Source organism: Phodopus roborovskii, unplaced genomic scaffold (genome assembly GCF_943737965.1).
Source record: "Phodopus roborovskii unplaced genomic scaffold, PHOROB, whole genome shotgun sequence".
In the NCBI taxonomy this organism is placed as follows: domain Eukaryota; kingdom Metazoa; phylum Chordata; class Mammalia; order Rodentia; family Cricetidae; genus Phodopus; species Phodopus roborovskii.
Window position 1 is genome coordinate 23,736,062 of NW_026126540.1, and position 18,014 is coordinate 23,754,075.

The following is an 18,014-nucleotide window of genomic DNA, read 5'->3' on the forward strand; positions in this document are numbered from 1 at the left end:
CCTCTGTCACCTGGCAGAATGCACGCAGGCGGTACTCTGGTCAGCCCAAGGTTCCATAGTCTGCACCCAGGTGCCAAGGACCCCTTTAAAAGACAGACCCTGCCCACTTATTCTCTTTTGCTCTTTGCTTTCTTTGCTCCTTGCTGTCTTTCCTGAGGTGGATACAGATGCTCTGCAGCTGGGAGGATTTGATCACCTTCCCTGAAGTGTAAGAAAGCAGCAGACTGGGAGATGCTACTCTTTCAGTGGGTGGTTTACTGTTTTTTGTTTTTTTGTTTTGTTTTGTTTTGTTTTTTGTGGTTTACTGTTTTTATTCTCTCTCTCTCTCTCTCTCTCTCTCTCTCTCTCTCTCTCTCTCTCTCTCTGTTTCTCTCTCTCTCTCTCTGAGACAGGATCTCTTGTGTATAGCCCTGGCTGTCCTGGAACTCACTCTGTAGACCAGGCTAGCCTCTAACTCAGAGATGCAGCTGCCTCTGCCTCCCAAGTGCTGGTATCAAAGGTGTGTGCCACCATCACTGGGCTCTACCTTCAACTCTTGATCCTCCTCCTTCGCAGCTTTGAGTACCAAGATTATAGACCTGCTGAGCACTCACTCCCCTGTATGTGGTGCCTGGGATGGAACCCAGGGCTCCCTCCATGAGAAGCGAGCACAGAGCCTGCAGCCCAGCCCCCATGACTGCTTTTCAACCCTTCACTGTCTAGGTGTTTCTGCAACTTCCAGCTGAGAACAACTTTGCCATGATCGTTCATACAAAAGCAGCGGGCAGAACCACGATCAAGGTCACTGTCCGCAGTGAGAACAGCTCCTTCGGGCATTTTGAGGGGAGTGTGCTGGAACTGTCTGATGAGATTCAGATCCTGGTAAGCAACCGACCACCTAACTCCCATTTCTGTAAACCCAGAAGCTGTGTTGTGGGCACAGCTCCATTCTGCCACTGTCACTAAGCTCTAACTGAATGGGGGCTGCAGAGATGCTCAGAAGGCAAAGTGCTTGCTGCAGAAGCCTGAGAAGCAGAATTTGATTCCTAGAACCTATGTAGAAAGGCAGGTATGGTGCTACACATCCGGAATCCTAGGGCCGCATAAGGATAAGGCTCTGGGCTGGCACTAACAGTGGCAAGACAGGAACAAGAGAAATACTGCCTCAACACAGCTGGAGTAGAGAACCAACTCTAAAAAGGTGTCCTGTCACTTAAACTGAAGAAAGTGTCCTCTGACCTCTACACAAACACAGTGGCAGACACATGCATTTGCTCATATGTGGAACACACACACACACACACACACACACACAGTGTTAAAAAAAAAAAAACCAAAAACCTAAAAACTGAAAGTAAAAAAAAAGTTCAGCAGGGCGTTGGTGGTGCATGCCTTTAATCCCAGGACTCAGGACTGAGGAGGCAGAGGCAGGTGGATCTCTGTAAGTTCAAGTCCAGCCTGATCTACAGAGTGAGTTCCAAGACAGCCTCCAAAGCTACACAGAGAAACCCTGTGTCAAAAAACAAAGAAAAAAGTTCACTGGGAGGTGGTGGCACATGCCTTTAATTTCTGGTCTACAAAGCAAATTCTAAGAAAAGCCCTGTCTGGAAAACAAAAACAAAAACCATGTTCAATCAGTTAATAAGTAAATAAATCAAAACTAAACAATCTTCCCTTTGTTTTGTTCCTGGCCCCTTGATTCAGTGTAATACATGGAGAGGACACTTAAATGGGGAACAGAAGAGCAGAGTGCACCTCTGCTGACTCAGTAGAAGAGTCTGCTCCAGACCTCAGTTCAGTGAGCAGATTAAAACTGGGTCACTGGGTCTCAAGGTGACTTTAAATCTACCACAGAGGCTGTAGCAATGGATTTGCAACATGGCCAGTACTTCAGGAATAGAGCTGTGAAAAAATATTTTTAAATAACATATTGTTTTAATAATACATAATGTATATTAATGTTAATTTTAATTATATATAAAATTAAATTCATATATATGAGAGAATGAATGAGACAGGGTCTCTCTATGTAGTCCTGTCTGTTCTGGAACTCTCTATATAGACCAGGCTGGCCTCATCACAGACTCTGCTACCGTCTCTGCCAGTTGAGTGCTGGGATTACAGGTGTGTGCCACTAGCCCAGCTTTAGATGTAAACTCTAAACTGACCTGTATGTAGCAGCAAGTACCTGGCTTGTTTTAGGGAGGAGTATGGTGCAATGTTTAGACTAATTAGAAATCGGGCAGACTGTTGTCTTGTAGTTATCGCATGTTCAACACTCAGTCCCCATTGGATTGTCCTGAAATGACTTGTCTTTTCCTGAAATGAGGGACAATTATTTTCTGTCTATAGGTGTTTGAGAAACTCCAACTTTTCTACTCAGGCTGCCAACCCGAGCAGATTCTGATGCCTATGAATTCTCAGCTCAAGCTCCACACCAACCGGTAAGGGAGAGGCAGGAAGCAGGCTCTGACTTGAGGGAACCTTGGTAAGATGTCACACGTGTGAACGGGGTGCTGGAGAGGCAAGCTCAGCAGCTGGGTCTGCTGGACCCTGCCCTGAAAGCCACTGGAACTCAAAGTACAAAATTGTCCTCTGGCCCCCTCTGTCAGCCTGTCCGTCCATTCAAGAGTGTGTGTGTATAAATGAACTTGAAGGGCTGGCAAGATGGCGAGACATTCAGTTCATTACAGTGCTGAGGGCACAAGCCTGGTGGCCTGAGTTCAACCCCAGAACCAAGTGAAAAGCAAACGTGGCTCAAAGGAGGAAGTGCAGCAGCAAAAACAAAAAGCAAGAGACCCCATCTCAACAAGGTGACATGTTAGTGATAATTTTAAACACATTTCAAATGTCTTCAATTGCATGTGGAAAGAGCTACCATTTACTAGTAACTGATCTTTTTAACCTGACAATTTTTCAGAGATGAAATAATTCGTATAACATAGAAATAGCCAAAAGGACCAGGTATGGTGGCACTCGACTTTAATCCCACTCCTTGGGAGGCAGAGGCAGGTGAATCTCTGTGAGTTCAAGACCAGCCTGGTCTACAAAGTAAGTTCCCAGCCTGGTCTACAGAGCTAGTTCCAGGACAGCCTCCAAAGCCACAGAGAAACCCTGTCTCAAAAAACCAAAATAAATAAATAACCAAAAGGCTTACTTATTATTGCATGTATATGTGTGTGAGTTTGTGAGTGTGGGAGTGTATGATAGTGTATGTATATGTGTGTATGTGTGTGAGTTTATGACCATGTGACTGTGGGTAAGAGTGTGTGTATGTGTGTGTGTGTGTGTGTGTATGTATGTGTATGTATGAGTGTATGTATATATATGTGTGTATGAGTGTATATGTGTGTGAATGAATGTGTGTGTATGTATGTGTGTGAGTGTGTGTGTATGTATGAGCATGTGTGTGTATGTATGAGTGTGTGTGTGTATGTATGAGCATGTGTGTGAGTGAGTGTGTGTGTCCATGTCCAAGCACAAGCCACAGTGAGCATGTGGAGGACAGCGTTCAACCTTTAGCAGTCAATTCTCTCCTCCCCTGATGGGATCCTAGGCTCAAACACAAGTTGGGCTCTTGTGTCAAACACTTTTACCCAAATTAGTTATTTCACTATCCCAAAAATAACCTTTTTTCTTTCTCCCTTTCTTTCTTTCTTTTATTTATGTATTTAACTAAGGGCTCACAGAGCCCACACTAACCCTCATGTAACTGAGGTGACCAAGGACCCCTGATGTTCCTACATCTCCCTCCTCAGTGCCAGGAATACCACCATGCCTGACTTCCCATGTGTGTTTGGAGGGAACTCAACATTTTGACCCTCCTCCCCAGCTCCCTAAGTGTTGTAATGACAGCTGTGAGCAGTGATGCTACGGATACCACTCATATGGGTATTTGTTTAAATATGTTTTCATTTTTTAATACTTATTTTTATTTCATGCATGTTCTTGTTTTGTCTGTGTGAAGGTGTCAGATCTCTTGAAACTGGAGGTACAGGCACTTATGAGCTGTCATGTGGTTGCTGGGAATTGAACGTGTCCCCTGGAAGAGCAGCCAGTGCTCTTAACCCCTGAGCCATATCTCCAGCCCAATATTTTCAGTTATTTTGTCCAAATAATTTTCTAATATGCACCATGACTTGATTTTTAAAGAGAAAAGTATAGGCCTGCAGTTTGTGGTATATGTCCGTAGTCCCAGCATGCATGATAGGAGACATGTGCTGGCTAATTTTATGTAAACTTGACACAAACTAGAGTCATCTGAGAGGAGGGAACCTCAGTTGAGAAAATGCCTCCATGTGTGGCTGTAGGCAAACCTGTGGGGAATTTTCTTACTTAATGATTAATGTAGGAGGGCCAAGCCCATTGTGGGTGGTGCTATCCCTGGGCTGGTGGTCCTGGGTTCTATAGAAAAGAGAGTTGAGCAAGCCATGAGGAGCAAGCCAGTAAGCAGCACCCTCCACGGCCTCTGCATCAGCTCATGCCTCCAGGTTCCTGCCCTGTTTGAGTTCCTTCCCTGGCTTCCCTCAGTGATGGACGGTCACTGGAAGTGTGAGCCAAATGAACATTTTCCTCCCTAAGTTGCTTTTGGTCATGGTGTTTCCCCACAGCAGTAGAAATCTAAGATAAGACATGAAGATCAGGAATTTTCCAAGGTCATCCTTGGTTAGATGAGAAGTTTAAGGTCATCCTGGAATACATGAGACTATGGGAGGCAGTGGGGTTGGGCATGGTGGCTCATACCTGCATATCTCAGCACTGGGAAGGTGGAGGGATAATCAGGTGTTCAAGTTAATATTGGGCTACACAGTGAGCCAGCCTGGGCTACATGAGACCTTGCCTTAAAATCTTTGGGTCTAGTTACTTTTGGTGTATGTTTTTTTTTTTAATTTGCATCTTTTTGGGAGGAGGGCATTAGTTTTTTGGTTTGGTTTTAGGTTTTTGAGACAAGATCTCTCTATGTTTCCTAGAGCTCATTATGTAGACCAGGCTGGCCTCAGATTTATAGAGATTCACCTGCTTTTGCCTCCTGAGTGTTAGGATTAAAGGTATGCACCACCACCCAGCTTTTTTTTTATTGTTTGTTTATCTTTATTTTTATATATACATGTATATAGTTGTATACGCTTTTGTGCCCTTCATGCATGCAGGATTCTGTGAAACAGGAGAGGGTATCCAATCCCCTGGAACTTGAGTTACAGACAGTTGTGAGCTGTCATGTGGGTGCTAAGAATTGAATCTGGGTCCTCTGGAAGAGCAACCAGTAATCTTAAACCCTGAGCCATCTCTCCAGTCTCCATTGTTGTTGTTTTTGAGACAAAGTCTCAGTATGTAGTTCTGGCTGTCTTGGAACTCACAAAGTAGACCAGGCTGACCGTGAACTCCTGGAGATCAACCTGTCTTTATCTTCCCGTGATGGGATTAAAGATGTGTACTACCTCACCCAGCTCCTCAACTTTTATAATAAGGTTTAAAATGTAAAAATTTTAAGAGTACAAACAGGAAGAAAAGGAGAAAGGGAAGGAGGGAAGACAGGGTGTGGAATTGGGGGAGGAAGGGGAAAAGTTGAAAAGCCTACACCATCAGGCTGGCTCTGCCTGAGGAACATACAATGTGGAGAATACAATCAATCCCAGAGCACAGATTCCAACAGTGGTTCTCAAAACTGTTTTTTAAGTTTTTAGTTTTCTAAGACAGGATTTCCCTGAATAGCCCAAGCTAGCCTGGAGTTCACTCTATGGATTGGGCTGATTTCAAACTCATGGCAATTCTCTTGCCTCTGCCGTCAATGCCAGAAGTACAGGTGAGCCAACACACTCATCTTAGTCTTGTCAGCCTTCACATCTTTCCCTCTGATCAGACAGGGCTCCCAAGAGGGCCCCTACTTGTTCTGTTTATCTCCTAGAGAAGGCGCAGCCTTTGTAAGTTCACGCGTTCTCAAGTGTTTCCCTAACTCCTCTGTCATTGAAGAAGATGGCCAAGGGCTCCTAAGGTCTGGATCCATTGCAGGCTCTGCAGTATTAGAAGTCACGTCTATAGAACCTTTTGGAGTCAATCAAACAACCATAACTGGAGTTCAGGTAAGTCAGGGACTAAATTGATAAAATATTGGAGTAGTAGAGCGCTTGCCTAGCAATGCAAAAGCACCTCAAAACCCTACAAATACATAAATAAATAAATAAATATAACTAAGTAGATGGAAGGCCCTGGCCCTGAAAGGCAATGTCCTCCTGGGAACCAGGAGCTTGTCTAGAAGACAGTGACTCTGTAAGAGCAGACCCTGACACGGCTTCAGAGCAGCACAGGGAGCTGCTCTGCGGAGAGGGATTAGCCTCACATTGGTGTGACTGTCTTCCCACCAGCCTCGCCAAGAGGGGCAAGAGAGCCACCTGTAAAACTGCTTCTATCAGAACCTGTCTTTGAAGCTGAGTGTGGTGGTTCATGACTTCAGCCCCAGCTCTCTGGAAGCTGAGGCAGGAGGATTACTGCAAGGCCAGCATGGGCTGCAGAGTGAAACTGAATCTCCAGAATAAAAAAATATCTGTGATATAAAATAAACATTTTAGAGTGGAAAGGGGCCTCAGAATGCTTCTTGGTCTTCAGCCTAAGGTCAAACGTAGAAAAGGCCTGCAAGGCATGATAATCTAACAAGAATCTTGTAGGCATTGGAGATAAACTGTATCCCAGCCCACATACTAGTCCTGCTGTGCGCATCACCTCTTTTCACTACTATAAGAACTGTGTGGGGTGCATGTAACTGAGAAGGAAGCTACATAAAGCTATGAAGCGATAAACTGGCATCAGGTGGTATTTCCCTTATGTAGAGTAGCCTTCATACCATGGGGGAAATCTACTGTGTTCCTCATAACCAGTCACTTAGTGATAGATCCCAACACTCTGAAGAGAGCAGACTAACTACACTCAGCTTCTCTTCACCTAGCAGCTTGGGTAATGAGTTAGCCATTGCCTGTACAGTCGTATTCCTTTTGCTACAAGCATGTCAAGTGAAAAGCTCTTTTCTACGATGGAATCCTGGGGCTGGGAAAGTGGCTCAGTGGATAAGAGTATGGGTGCAAGCCTGAGTTCAATCTCCATAACCCACAGAAGAGCCATGCAAGTGTGTGTGATCCCAGTGGCCTACAAAAAAATGGGAGGCAGATGCTCAGGTGTCAGCTAGCCTGACTTACACAGCAGTGGGGAGGCCTGGTCAAGATCGGAAGGCAGGGTTCAACAGCAGAGCGCTGTCCTCTGGTCCCCACACGCACGCGCACACACACTCGCTTGTGGCCTTGACTACAGACTGTAGAGTGTGACAACAGCTCTTCTTCAGTGCTACAGTCCCTGTACCAGTGGGTTTTGTCTCCCACAGGTAGCACCAGTGACATACCTTCGAATGAGCAGCTACCCCAAGCTATACACAGCCCAAGGAAGGACCCTATCAGCCTTTCCCTTGGGCATGTCTCTCACCTTTATTGTTGAGTTTTATAATAACATTGGAGAGAAATTCCACACCCACAATACTCGACTTTATATGGCTCTGAACAGGTATGGAAGGCAAAGGGGTGTTGTTGGCACCGTGGTAGAAACCTTACAAGTCAAGTCCATGTTCTACAGCAGGTTCAGCAGATCCCTCTTACACTTGGAACTTGTAATCTGATCTATATTTCTTTTCTCAAAATTAAAAGGGGCCATGTGTGGTGGCACATCCCTGTAATAAGTAAAATGGGAAAAATATCTCAGTCTCAAAGACAGCCTGAGCTCAATGCATAGCAATGAGTTCCAGGCCAATGTGGGCTACAGAGTGACCTACAAGGTGGGCTGCAGAGTATGACCCTGTTTTGAGGCAGAGGGGGCTGAGGGATGATTAGGGATATAGCTAAGAGATAGAACACTCCTAACATTTACAAATATGCAAAGCATTTGGTTTAATCCTCAGTTACACACACACACACACACACACACACAGAGAGAGAGAGAGAGAGAGAGAGAGAGAGAGAGAGAGAGAGAGAGAGAGATTGTCAGCTGGACTTGGTGCCTGTAATCACAGTACTTACAAAACTGACACAGGAGGATTGCCATGAGATCAAGGAAGTTCCAGGCCAGCTTGAACAACAAACTGAAACTCTCTCCAAAAATCAAAACAGGCTTGAGAATTGGCTCAGCTATAAGCGCTCGCAGAGAACTGAATTCAGTTCCCAGCATCCACACTGGAAAAGTCACAACCACATGTGACTCCAGTTCCAGAAGCTCCAATGCCTTCTTTGGCCTCTGAGAGCATACATACATAAATAAAGCAAAATAAAAGATTTGTTTGTTTGTTTTTCAAGACAAGGTTTATCCGTGTGGCCCTGGTTATCCTGGAACTCATTCTGTAGACCAGACTGGACTTGAACTTGCAGAAACCCACTTGCCTCTGCCTCTTGGGAATTATTTATTGTTTTTCCTAATAAATCTTCTTTCACTTTGTTTAAAAAATAAAATAGCTTGATTCAAACCAGATGTTATGACACACTCCTATAATCCCAGCACAGCTATTGGGAAACGGAAGCAGGGGTCAAGAATTCAGTGGCATCCTCAACTACATAGGAGTTTGAGACTGGGCTGGCCTACACTACATGAAACTGTCTCAAACAACAACACAAAAAAGCTTTATGGTGACCAGGTGTGGTGGCAAAACCTTTAATTCCAGCACTCCAGAGAGGGGCAGGTGGATCTCTGTGAGTTTCAGGACAGCTAGAGCTACAGAGTGGGACACTGTCTTTTTTTTTTTTTTTTTTTTTTTTTTTTTAAACATATAAAGCTGTTAGCCTGTTACTAGCATTTCTTATTGGCTAGCTCTGTCTTTTTTTATTTATTTATTTAATTTTTTATTTAATTTATTATTTCACATGTCGATCCCAGTTCCCTCTCCCTTCCTCCCTCCCTCCCTTCCTTTTACCCTCTCTACCCCCTCACACCCTCCCCTCCCATCCCCTCCACCCCAATTCCACATATAGGGCAATGCTATCCAGGTGGGGTCATGTAGATCTGTCAGGTCATTTGAAGTAGGAACTAGGACTTCTCTCCTGTCTCTACGTTAAGGCAAAGGATCACCAGCCTATAATTCACACCACCAGAGGAACTAGGATACAAGGTGTGTTCTAAGAGATTCATATAAAGTCCCTCACAGAAGGGGGAATGGACAAGTCCCCTAGAGCACAGGGGACACTGTCTTTAAAGAAAAAACAATAACAAAAAAACAAACAGGATTGGAGAGATGGCTCAGAGGTTAACAACACTTGCTGTTCTTTCAGAGGTCCTGGGTTCAATTCCCAGCAACTGCATGGTGGCTCACAGTCTTCTGTAATGAGATCTGGTGCCTTCGTCTGGCATGCAGGCAGAAAACTGTATACATAATATAAATAAATAAAGCTGTACAAACATACAAAAAACTTGTTGTTAGGAAGAACTAAGTGTGTCTGTTCATCATTTAGGAGATTAAGCAGAAGGATTGAGGCCAGACTGGGTAGAATAATAAATCAAGAAAAACAAAACAACATGAATAGCTAAGCATGGTAGTCCTTACCCATGGTCCTAGCATTTGAGAGGTGGAGGCAAGAGGATCAGAAATTGAGGGCTGTGCTGAGCTGCATTCAGGGCCAAGGAGAGCCAGGGTTACATAAGACCATCTGTTGACAAACTAACAGGGCCAATGAGGTGGCTCAAGCAGGCCCTGGATGCCAAGTCTGATGACCCAAGTTCAATTTCTAGGTCCCAAATCATGGAAGGACAGAACTGACTCCCAAAAATTGTCCTCTGACTACCACACATGTGTTGTGGCATACATGGGCCCATCACACATGATAAAAACTTTAAAAGAAAATGAAGAGCTTGGGGCTGGAGAGATGGCTCAGAGGTTAAGAGCACTGGCTGTTCTTCCAAAGGTCCTGAGTTCAATTCCCAGCAACCACATGGTAGCTCACAACCATCTGTAATGAGATCTGGTGCCCTCTTCCGGCCTGCAGGCATACATGCAGACAGAACACTGTATGCACAATTAATAAATAAAACGTTAAAAAAAAAAAAAAGAAAATGAAGAACTTTAAGACAATAAGAACTTTAAAACAAACCTGTGTTAACATCTCTTCCCTCAGTTTTTTCTCTTTACAAAAATTGTTTGTCTCGCTGGATGGTGGTGGTGCTCGCCTTTAGTCCCAGCACTCGACAGGCAGAGACAGGCAGATCTCTGTGAGTTCAAGACCAGCCTGGTCTATAAGAGCTAGTTCCAGGACAGGCTCCAAAACCACAGAGAAACCCTGACTTAAAAAACAAAAACAAAACGACAACAACAAAAAATTGTCTGTTTGTTTCTGTTTGTTTGTGACAGGGTCTTTCTTTTAGCTCTGGCCAGCCTGGTACTTACTGTATGTAGCCCAAGCTGGTTTGAACTGGGTGTTGTGGACGCTGGGCGCACAAGAGTGTGCCACCACACCCAGCTTCTGAGACTCTGTTTCTTACTGATTTTCACTGGCAACTGGGGCCTTCTGCATGCTGGCTAAACACCCTTCCACCCTCCCACTGAATTACATGCTTAGATGTACTTTTTAGACATTCCTTCCTTTTGCGTCTCATTTCAGAGATGATTTGCTGCTTATTGGACCAGGAAACAGAAACTATACATATATGGCCCAAGCTGTGAATAGAGGGGTGACAGTTGTGGGACTTTGGGACCAAAGGCATCCTGGCATGGCAGATTATATTCCTGTTGCTGTAGAACATGCCATTGAGCCAGATACCAAGCTTACCTTTGTTGGAGATGTCATCTGCTTCAGCACCCACCTCGTCAATCAGCATGGTAGGTACACTTCTACTTAACCAGACAAAAGACGGTTTTGTCAGGTGTGGTGGTAGTGCATGCCTTTAATCCCAGCACTAGGAAAGGAAGGCAGAGCTCCATGAGTTCCAGAACAACCAGGGCTACATAGTAAGACCCTTCCCCCCACCTCTCCAAAGTATTTATTTATTTTTATTTCTTATGACATTTTATTTACTTGAGTATGAGGACAAGAACAACTTGGGTGAGTTAGTTCTCATCTTTTACCATTCGTGCCCCAAGAACTGAACTCAGGTCATTAGGCAGGAGCCCTTACCTGCTGAGCCTTCTTGATGGCCCATAGTGTTTGATGGTTTGTCATATTAGTTGATAATTCTCAGCCATGTGACCATTTTTCCTCAATGGCCAATTAGAAGTCGACTAATAGCATTACCAACTGGCTACTGGACACAATTTTATATTATGTAAAGTAGATAATCTAGGGCACTGTGTCTTCATCTCAGATTTTGAAGGAAGGTAACTATTAGGTTAAGAATAATAAAAGCTGCGTTTGAGACCAGCCTAGTGTACAGAGCTAGTTCCAGGACAGTTCCTAAAGCCACAGAGAAATCCTGTCTAGAAAAACCAAAATAATAACAATAATAAAAATAATAATAATGATAATGATAAAAGCTTGCCGGGTGTTGGTGGCGCATGCCTTTAGTCCCAGCACTCAGTGGATCTCTCTGAGTTCCAGACCAGCCTGGTCTACAGAGCTCTAGTTCCAGGTCAGGCTCCAAACCTATACAGAGAAACCCTGTCTCAAAAAACCAAAAATAAATAAATAAATAAATAAATAAATAAATAAATAAAAGCTGGAGTAGAGAGAAGGCTCCGTGGTGAAGGGCACTTCTTATTTTTGATAGGACCTGGGTTCAATGCCCAGTACACACATGGTGGCTCACAGCCATCTGTATACTCCCTCTTCTGACTTCCACGGGCAACAGGCACACATGTGGTACATATATATATATATATATATATATATATATATATATATATATATGCATGCATATAGGCAGAACATTCATACACAAAGTTTAAAAATCTAAAAATATTTAAAATTATAATAATAGATAAAATACAAGAAAGAAAAGAGACAATGAAACTTTAGTTCTGGGAAACAAATATCTATATGCTATTCTATGAGGCAGTAACAGTCACAACCTAATTTAATGTCCAGTAGATTACTATGGCAAGTTTGTATGGTGAGTGTGTGTGTGTGTGTGTGTGTGTGTGTGTGTGTGTGTGTGTGTACCACAACACAAATATGAAGGTCAGAGGACAGCTTTATGGAGTTGGTTCTTTCCTTCCCCTGGGGAATCAGGGAATCAAACTCAGGTCATCAGGCTAGCACAGCAAGTGCTTGTATCATCTGAGCCAAGCCATCTTGCTAGCTGGAAACTATTTTGTTCAGCAAAACATTTGTCTTGGAAGAGATTCTATTAAGTTCAATAAAGATGATAGAAAATCGGTCCTTGGGTTCAAACACTAGCACTGAAAAATAAAAGTAAATTTTTCCTTGACAAGGAAATGTGAATTCTTTGGCTTTACAGACACGTCATCTGTTACGGAGTACTGTTCTCTAAGCATACAGCCATCATTTGCGTCAGAGCAAAGGACTGCTTCTAGTAGACCCTGAGATCAGAACTGTTCATTGCTGATGTTGCCTCATAGAAGGGAAGGGGGAGAAGGCCACTCCCACTTAGTTGTGTGTGGTGCTGCTCTAATTGCATGCAACCCCCCCCCCCAGTCTTGGAAGGTGCTAGAGCACATACATGGTGCCGAAGGCTAACTGAAGGAGGGACTCCGTCCATGAGTTGTCATCTATGCTGGAGTAAGATTTCCCCAGTAGTGTGACAGCTTTGGGGTCACCTGTACTCCTGTTTGTAACCTCTTAACCATGCTCTGGAAGTAAGCCCAATAAATATATTAGTTTCCCAAGTTGGATTTTGATTTTGTCAATGGTGCCCTATAAGGAGGGGGTGAAGAGTTTATGTCTTCCCAGGGAAGAGTTCCTGCAAACATCCACCTCTAACTGGCTGGGTGGTGTAGGACTTTGGTTTTGGTCTCTTTTCTGAGAACTATGGATATGCTGAGTTAACTGAGAACACTGGACTTGTTACAAAGGTAGTTCTAATCAGCCAAGGGCAAATCACCAATGTATACTCCAAGGCCTGTGAGCCAAGCTTGCTTCAAAGTCAGTAATGAAAGTTACAGTTCCACAATTGTAAATCTCTCTGGCCACAGAAGGAAGGCTCTTTAGCTGGGCTTGTGCCAGGATCACCCTTTAGTTTTGCAATCTGGAATTTTGAGATACAACCAAGTGCACACTAGCAAAGATGAGGAAGTGGAAAGGCTACTGATCAGGATCAGTGGCTGTAGGAGAAACAGATGTTCAGAAAAGCTATCTACGTTTATAAAAGAGTGGTCTTGAGCACCTACTGACTGAGACTTTGAATGAGGTAATTCATTAATTTATATTGAAAATTTCAGCCAGGTGCTTTCTCTTGTCTTGTCTTAGGTGAGCCTGGGGTATGGATAATTTCTACCAACAATATTATACAGACAGACACTGTCACTGGAGTAGGAGTGGCTAGGAACCCAGGAACTGCAACAATTTTTCACGACATCCCTGGAGTTGTGAAGACGTTTCGAGAGGTACAGCCAACTGGCCACAGCTGGACAGAGTAGAGTGACTGCATTCATAGGCTATACGTGCAGAAACACCCTAGGAGGGAAGTGCACTTGGTAACAGACCTTAAAAGAGTGGGCTTGGGAACATTTCAGTGACAGAGCACTTGCCAGCATACAAAGACCTAACTTCAGCCTCAAGCAACTCCAAACAAAACAAAACAAAACAGAAAAGCTAGTTTATTTTGATTAGTTTTCCCGTCAGCCTGGCCCCAGAGCCCCGTCAGCCCCAAATAACACACAGAGATGCTATATTAGATGTAAAGTTGTTGGCCTGTTACTTGTGTTCCTTATTGGCTAGCTCTGTCTTAAATATTAACCCATTAGTTCATTTTTTAAATTGTATTTATATATATTTATTTATTTATTTATTTATTTTGGTTTTTTGAGACAGGGTTTCTTTGTGTAGCTCTGGCTGTCTCGTCTAGACCAGGCTGGCCTCAAACTCAAGAGATCCGCCTGCCTCTGCCTCCTGAGTGCTGCGATTAAAAGAGTGAGCCACCATGCCTAGCTTCAAAAAAGTACTTTTGATGAAAAGTAGTTAGAATTCTTAGCAGAAGAATGACTGACTAATCTGACTTCATCTTAAGAGGCCACTGTGTGCCCCACGCAGCAGTGCATATACTGAAACTGGAGCCATACCGGAAGTACTGGCATGGCCCCTGCACAAGGGTGACACACAAACTCAGGACGCAGCCCATATTTTTATGATTAAATTTCTGTTTCTACTCCCATCCTGAGAGATCTAGGCAACATGGGGAGGGCCAGACTGCCTCAGGCTGTCCTGAGCCAGGTGCCACCACTGTAAGGAAATGCCTTCAGAAATTCACTGGTTCCTTCAAACCAAAAGAAAAAAGACAGAGAGAGACTACTATGAAAACAGGGAGATGGCTTAGTAGGTAACCCAGAACTGATGAAAATAGCCAGATGTGGTGACTGATGTGTAGTTCCAGCACTCCAATGGTGAGACAGGAATCTGCCAGATGCTCTTAACAGCAGAAGCAAGAGATCCTGCCTCAAAACAAGGTGGAAGGAGTGAGCTGCCTCTGGGAAAGTTGTCCTCTAACCTCCACGTGGCATGGCATGCATGTGCCCACACTCACACACAAGCTAAATCCTAAATGGATCATTGTGAGCATGGTGCTACATGCCTGTAATCCCAGCATGCAGGGAGTTGAGGCAGGATTGATGAAAGTGGAATCCAAGGACATCAGCTACACAGTGAGGCTCAGGCCAGCCTGGGCTACAGTGGGAGACCTTATCTCACAATAACAGTGCTTCTTCTGGGCTGGGGATGTAGCTCAGTTGATAGAGTACTAACATGAATTCCTGGGTACATAAACCAGGTTCATAAACCACCACATAAACCAGGTATGTCTTTAATCCCAACACTGGGGATGTGGAAGTGGAGGCTGTAATATCAGAAATTCAAAGTCATTTTAGGCTATAAAGGGAGATTCAGGCCAGCTGGGGATACATGAGAGAGACCCTGTTTCAAAATTTTTAAAAATCATTTCAGAAGTCCCCAAGCTGTTCCCAAAAGATTTAATATCAATTAGAAATGCTCAGCCAATAGCTCAGGCTTGTTACTAGCTAACTCTTACTTTTAAATGAACCCATATTTCTTATCTATGCTCTGCCACGTGGCTTGGTACCTTTTCTCAGTACAGCGTGCCCATCTTGCTTCTCTCTCTGCATCTGCTCCAGATGCCTCTGACGCCACCCTTCTCTCTCACAGCATTCTCAGTTTTTCTCTCCTGTCTAAACTTATCCTGCTCAGCCATTGCCCAGTCAGCTTCTTTATTAAACTAATCACGATGGCATACATTCATATAGGGTAAAGGAAAATTCCACATTACCCACTTTTGCCTAATTGATAACTGTTTTTGTTGTATGTAATTTTACTATGTTAAAGCTAAAACCCTTTTAGTTAGACAAAAAGGGGGGAAATGTTGTGGACAATCTTTGTATACTATAAATATGTATTACTCTCATTGAATAAAGAGCTGACTGGCCTATAACTAAGCAGTAAGAAATTGGGCAGGAGAGCCAGACTAGAAGGACACTGGGAAGAAGGATGGAGACACCAACTAGACAGAAAGGAAGTAGGACATGTACAAAATGAGGTAACAAGCCATGAGCTACATGACAGCACATAGATTAATAGAAATGGGTTAATTTAAGTTGTAAGAGCTAGTTAGTAATAAGCCTGAGCTATCAGCCAAACAGTTATAATTAATATTGTCTCCATGTCAGTTATTTGGGAACTGGTAGATGAAAAAGAAAAGTTTGCCTACACAGATTTTTGTTTGTTTGTTTCTCAAATAATCAGAGTGACAGTATGTAGCTGTATGAAATAGATACTTCTGGTTGAAATAAGTTATAAGAGGTAAAGATGGAGAGGAACAGATTTCCCTTCGGTTTGCTGACAGGTGGTAGTCAATGCATCATCAAGATTAACACTCAGCTATGACCTCAAGACTTACCTCACCAATACCCCCAATGCAACTGTGTTCAGACTCTTCATCAGCACGGGCAGAAATGATGTCAACCTCAAGGGTAAGGAACTTCTTCAGGAAGATGACCATCTTCCTTTTCTTCCCTCAATTATTTTACTCCTTTGGATTAATATGTCTCCTTTTGTTGGCCTGCATAATAGCACATACCTGTAATGCTAGTATGTGAAAAGCTAAGACACAAGCATTGCAGCATGTTCAAGAACACCCTGGGCTACACAGCAAGATCTTATCTCAGAAAACTGAAACAAAAAAAATTTTATTTTGCATCATAATTGACTCCAGTTTTTATAAAGGCATTTTATTATTTTTAATTATGAGTAGATATGTGGATATGTGAACATGCATATAGGTGCCCTTGGGGGCCAGACACTTAAGATGGTTGCTGGGAACTGAACTTGGTCCTCTAGAAGAGCTTATGTTAAGCTATCTCTCTAGCCCAGTGGTTCTCAATTTGTGGGTTGTGGCCCCTTTGGGGATTGAAAAGCTCTTTCACAGGGTTACCTAAGACCATCAGAAAATGCAGATGTCTTACATTACTATACATAACAGCAAAATTACAGTTATAAAGTAGCAACAAAAAAATAACTTTATGGTTGGGGTCAGCACAACATGGGGAACTGTATTAATGGGTTACAGCATTAGGAAGATTAAGAAACACTGCTCTAGTCCTTAACTCCATCTTGACACATAAACTGAAATCAATGAGATCTCAAAAATTATTAAAGTTTGGATTTTTATAGCTGGGTGGCAATGGTACCTGCACTCAAGAGGCAGAGGCAGGCAGATCTCTGTGAGTTTAAGGACAGCCTGGTCTACAAGAGCTAATTCCAGGACTGCCAGGGCTCTTTTACAGAGAAACCCTGTCTTGAAAAACAAACCAAAGTTTGGATTTTTTTCTTTAGTTGTGGTGCTGGAGATCAAAGACTGGGCCCTGTGCCTGCTATCACACTGTGGAGGCACACTCCTAGCCTCAATGAATGGATTTCAGGGATTTTTTAATTTTTGCTTGTTTTTGAGAGTCTTATTATGTAACCCAAGCTGACAGGTGGTTGTCAATGTAAACCAGTCTGGCCTTGAACTTTGGCTTCTGCCTCCAGAACGCTGAGATTAAAGACATGTTAGGTTTCTTTAAAAGATTTGTATTCATGTGTGTGTGGTTGTGAGCTGCCCAGGCTGGGCACTGGGCACTGGGTCCCTCAGTCAGGTCCTCTATAGCTAGTCTTTCTCTGACCTCCCAGCCAGCTCCCAAATCACGATATGGAGATTTAATAACTATGAAAGTTTGGCTGATACCTTAGGCTTGCTTTTAGCTAGCTCTTTTAACTTAATTAATCCATTTTTATCAATTTACATGCTGCCAACTAGCTCATGGCTTGTTATACCTCATCTCCTACATGTTATGCTTCCCCTGAGTCTCTGCCCTTCTTCTTCCCAGCATTCCCTCTGCTCAGAAAATCCTGCCTAGCTATTGGCTGTTCAGCTTTTTATTAAACCAGTCTGAGTGACAATCTTCACAGCACACAATGAAATTACTGCACAGCAGTTCTCTGTAAGAACAAGAGCTCTTAAGCACTGTGTCATCCATCCCTCCAGGCCCCATAATTTTTCTTTTTACAAACCCATGTCGGTAACTGTCAACACTTCTCTTCTTAGGGTCCTGCACCCCTAATCAGGCTTCTGCTATTGCAGAAGTTCTTCTTCCTGAGACGCTCCTGCTGTGCCACGTGCAGTTCAGTAATACTTTACTAGACATCCCAGCAAGCAAAGTCTTCCACATTCGCTCAGAGTTCAGCATGGAGAGAGGTACTATCCAGCAGCTCAAGAACTTCCTTTTGCCCTTTTCTGCAACTGTTACCCTCCTGGTGAACTTTGTGTTTTCTCTACTTCTGGAGCCTTTCTCAACTAGTTCAACAAAGGGTTGTGTGTTTTTGTTTTGGGGTATCATGTATCTCTGGCTGGCCTCAAACAAG

The 18,014-nt window shown here is 43.4% G+C and overlaps 1 protein-coding gene and 1 non-coding gene across 2 annotated transcripts in view; both read left to right on the forward strand.

The window, feature by feature from the left end:
* Positions 1 to 18,014, forward strand: part of Nup210l (nucleoporin 210 like) — an 89,346-nt gene that overhangs the window by 62,907 nt on the left and 8,425 nt on the right. Inside the window, exons 28-35 of the mRNA XM_051198925.1 lie at positions 703 to 861; positions 2,332 to 2,423; positions 5,885 to 6,059; positions 7,349 to 7,524; positions 10,596 to 10,813; positions 13,356 to 13,492; positions 15,958 to 16,084; positions 17,698 to 17,847. Coding sequence (XP_051054882.1) covers positions 703 to 861; positions 2,332 to 2,423; positions 5,885 to 6,059; positions 7,349 to 7,524; positions 10,596 to 10,813; positions 13,356 to 13,492; positions 15,958 to 16,084; positions 17,698 to 17,847 — 1,234 coding nt within the window. The remainder of the gene's footprint in view (positions 1 to 702; positions 862 to 2,331; positions 2,424 to 5,884; positions 6,060 to 7,348; positions 7,525 to 10,595; positions 10,814 to 13,355; positions 13,493 to 15,957; positions 16,085 to 17,697; positions 17,848 to 18,014) is intronic.
* LOC127233153 (U6 spliceosomal RNA) lies at positions 14,126 to 14,232 on the forward strand. The gene has a single exon (XR_007835456.1). It is a non-coding gene; the product is annotated as a U6 spliceosomal RNA (small nuclear RNA).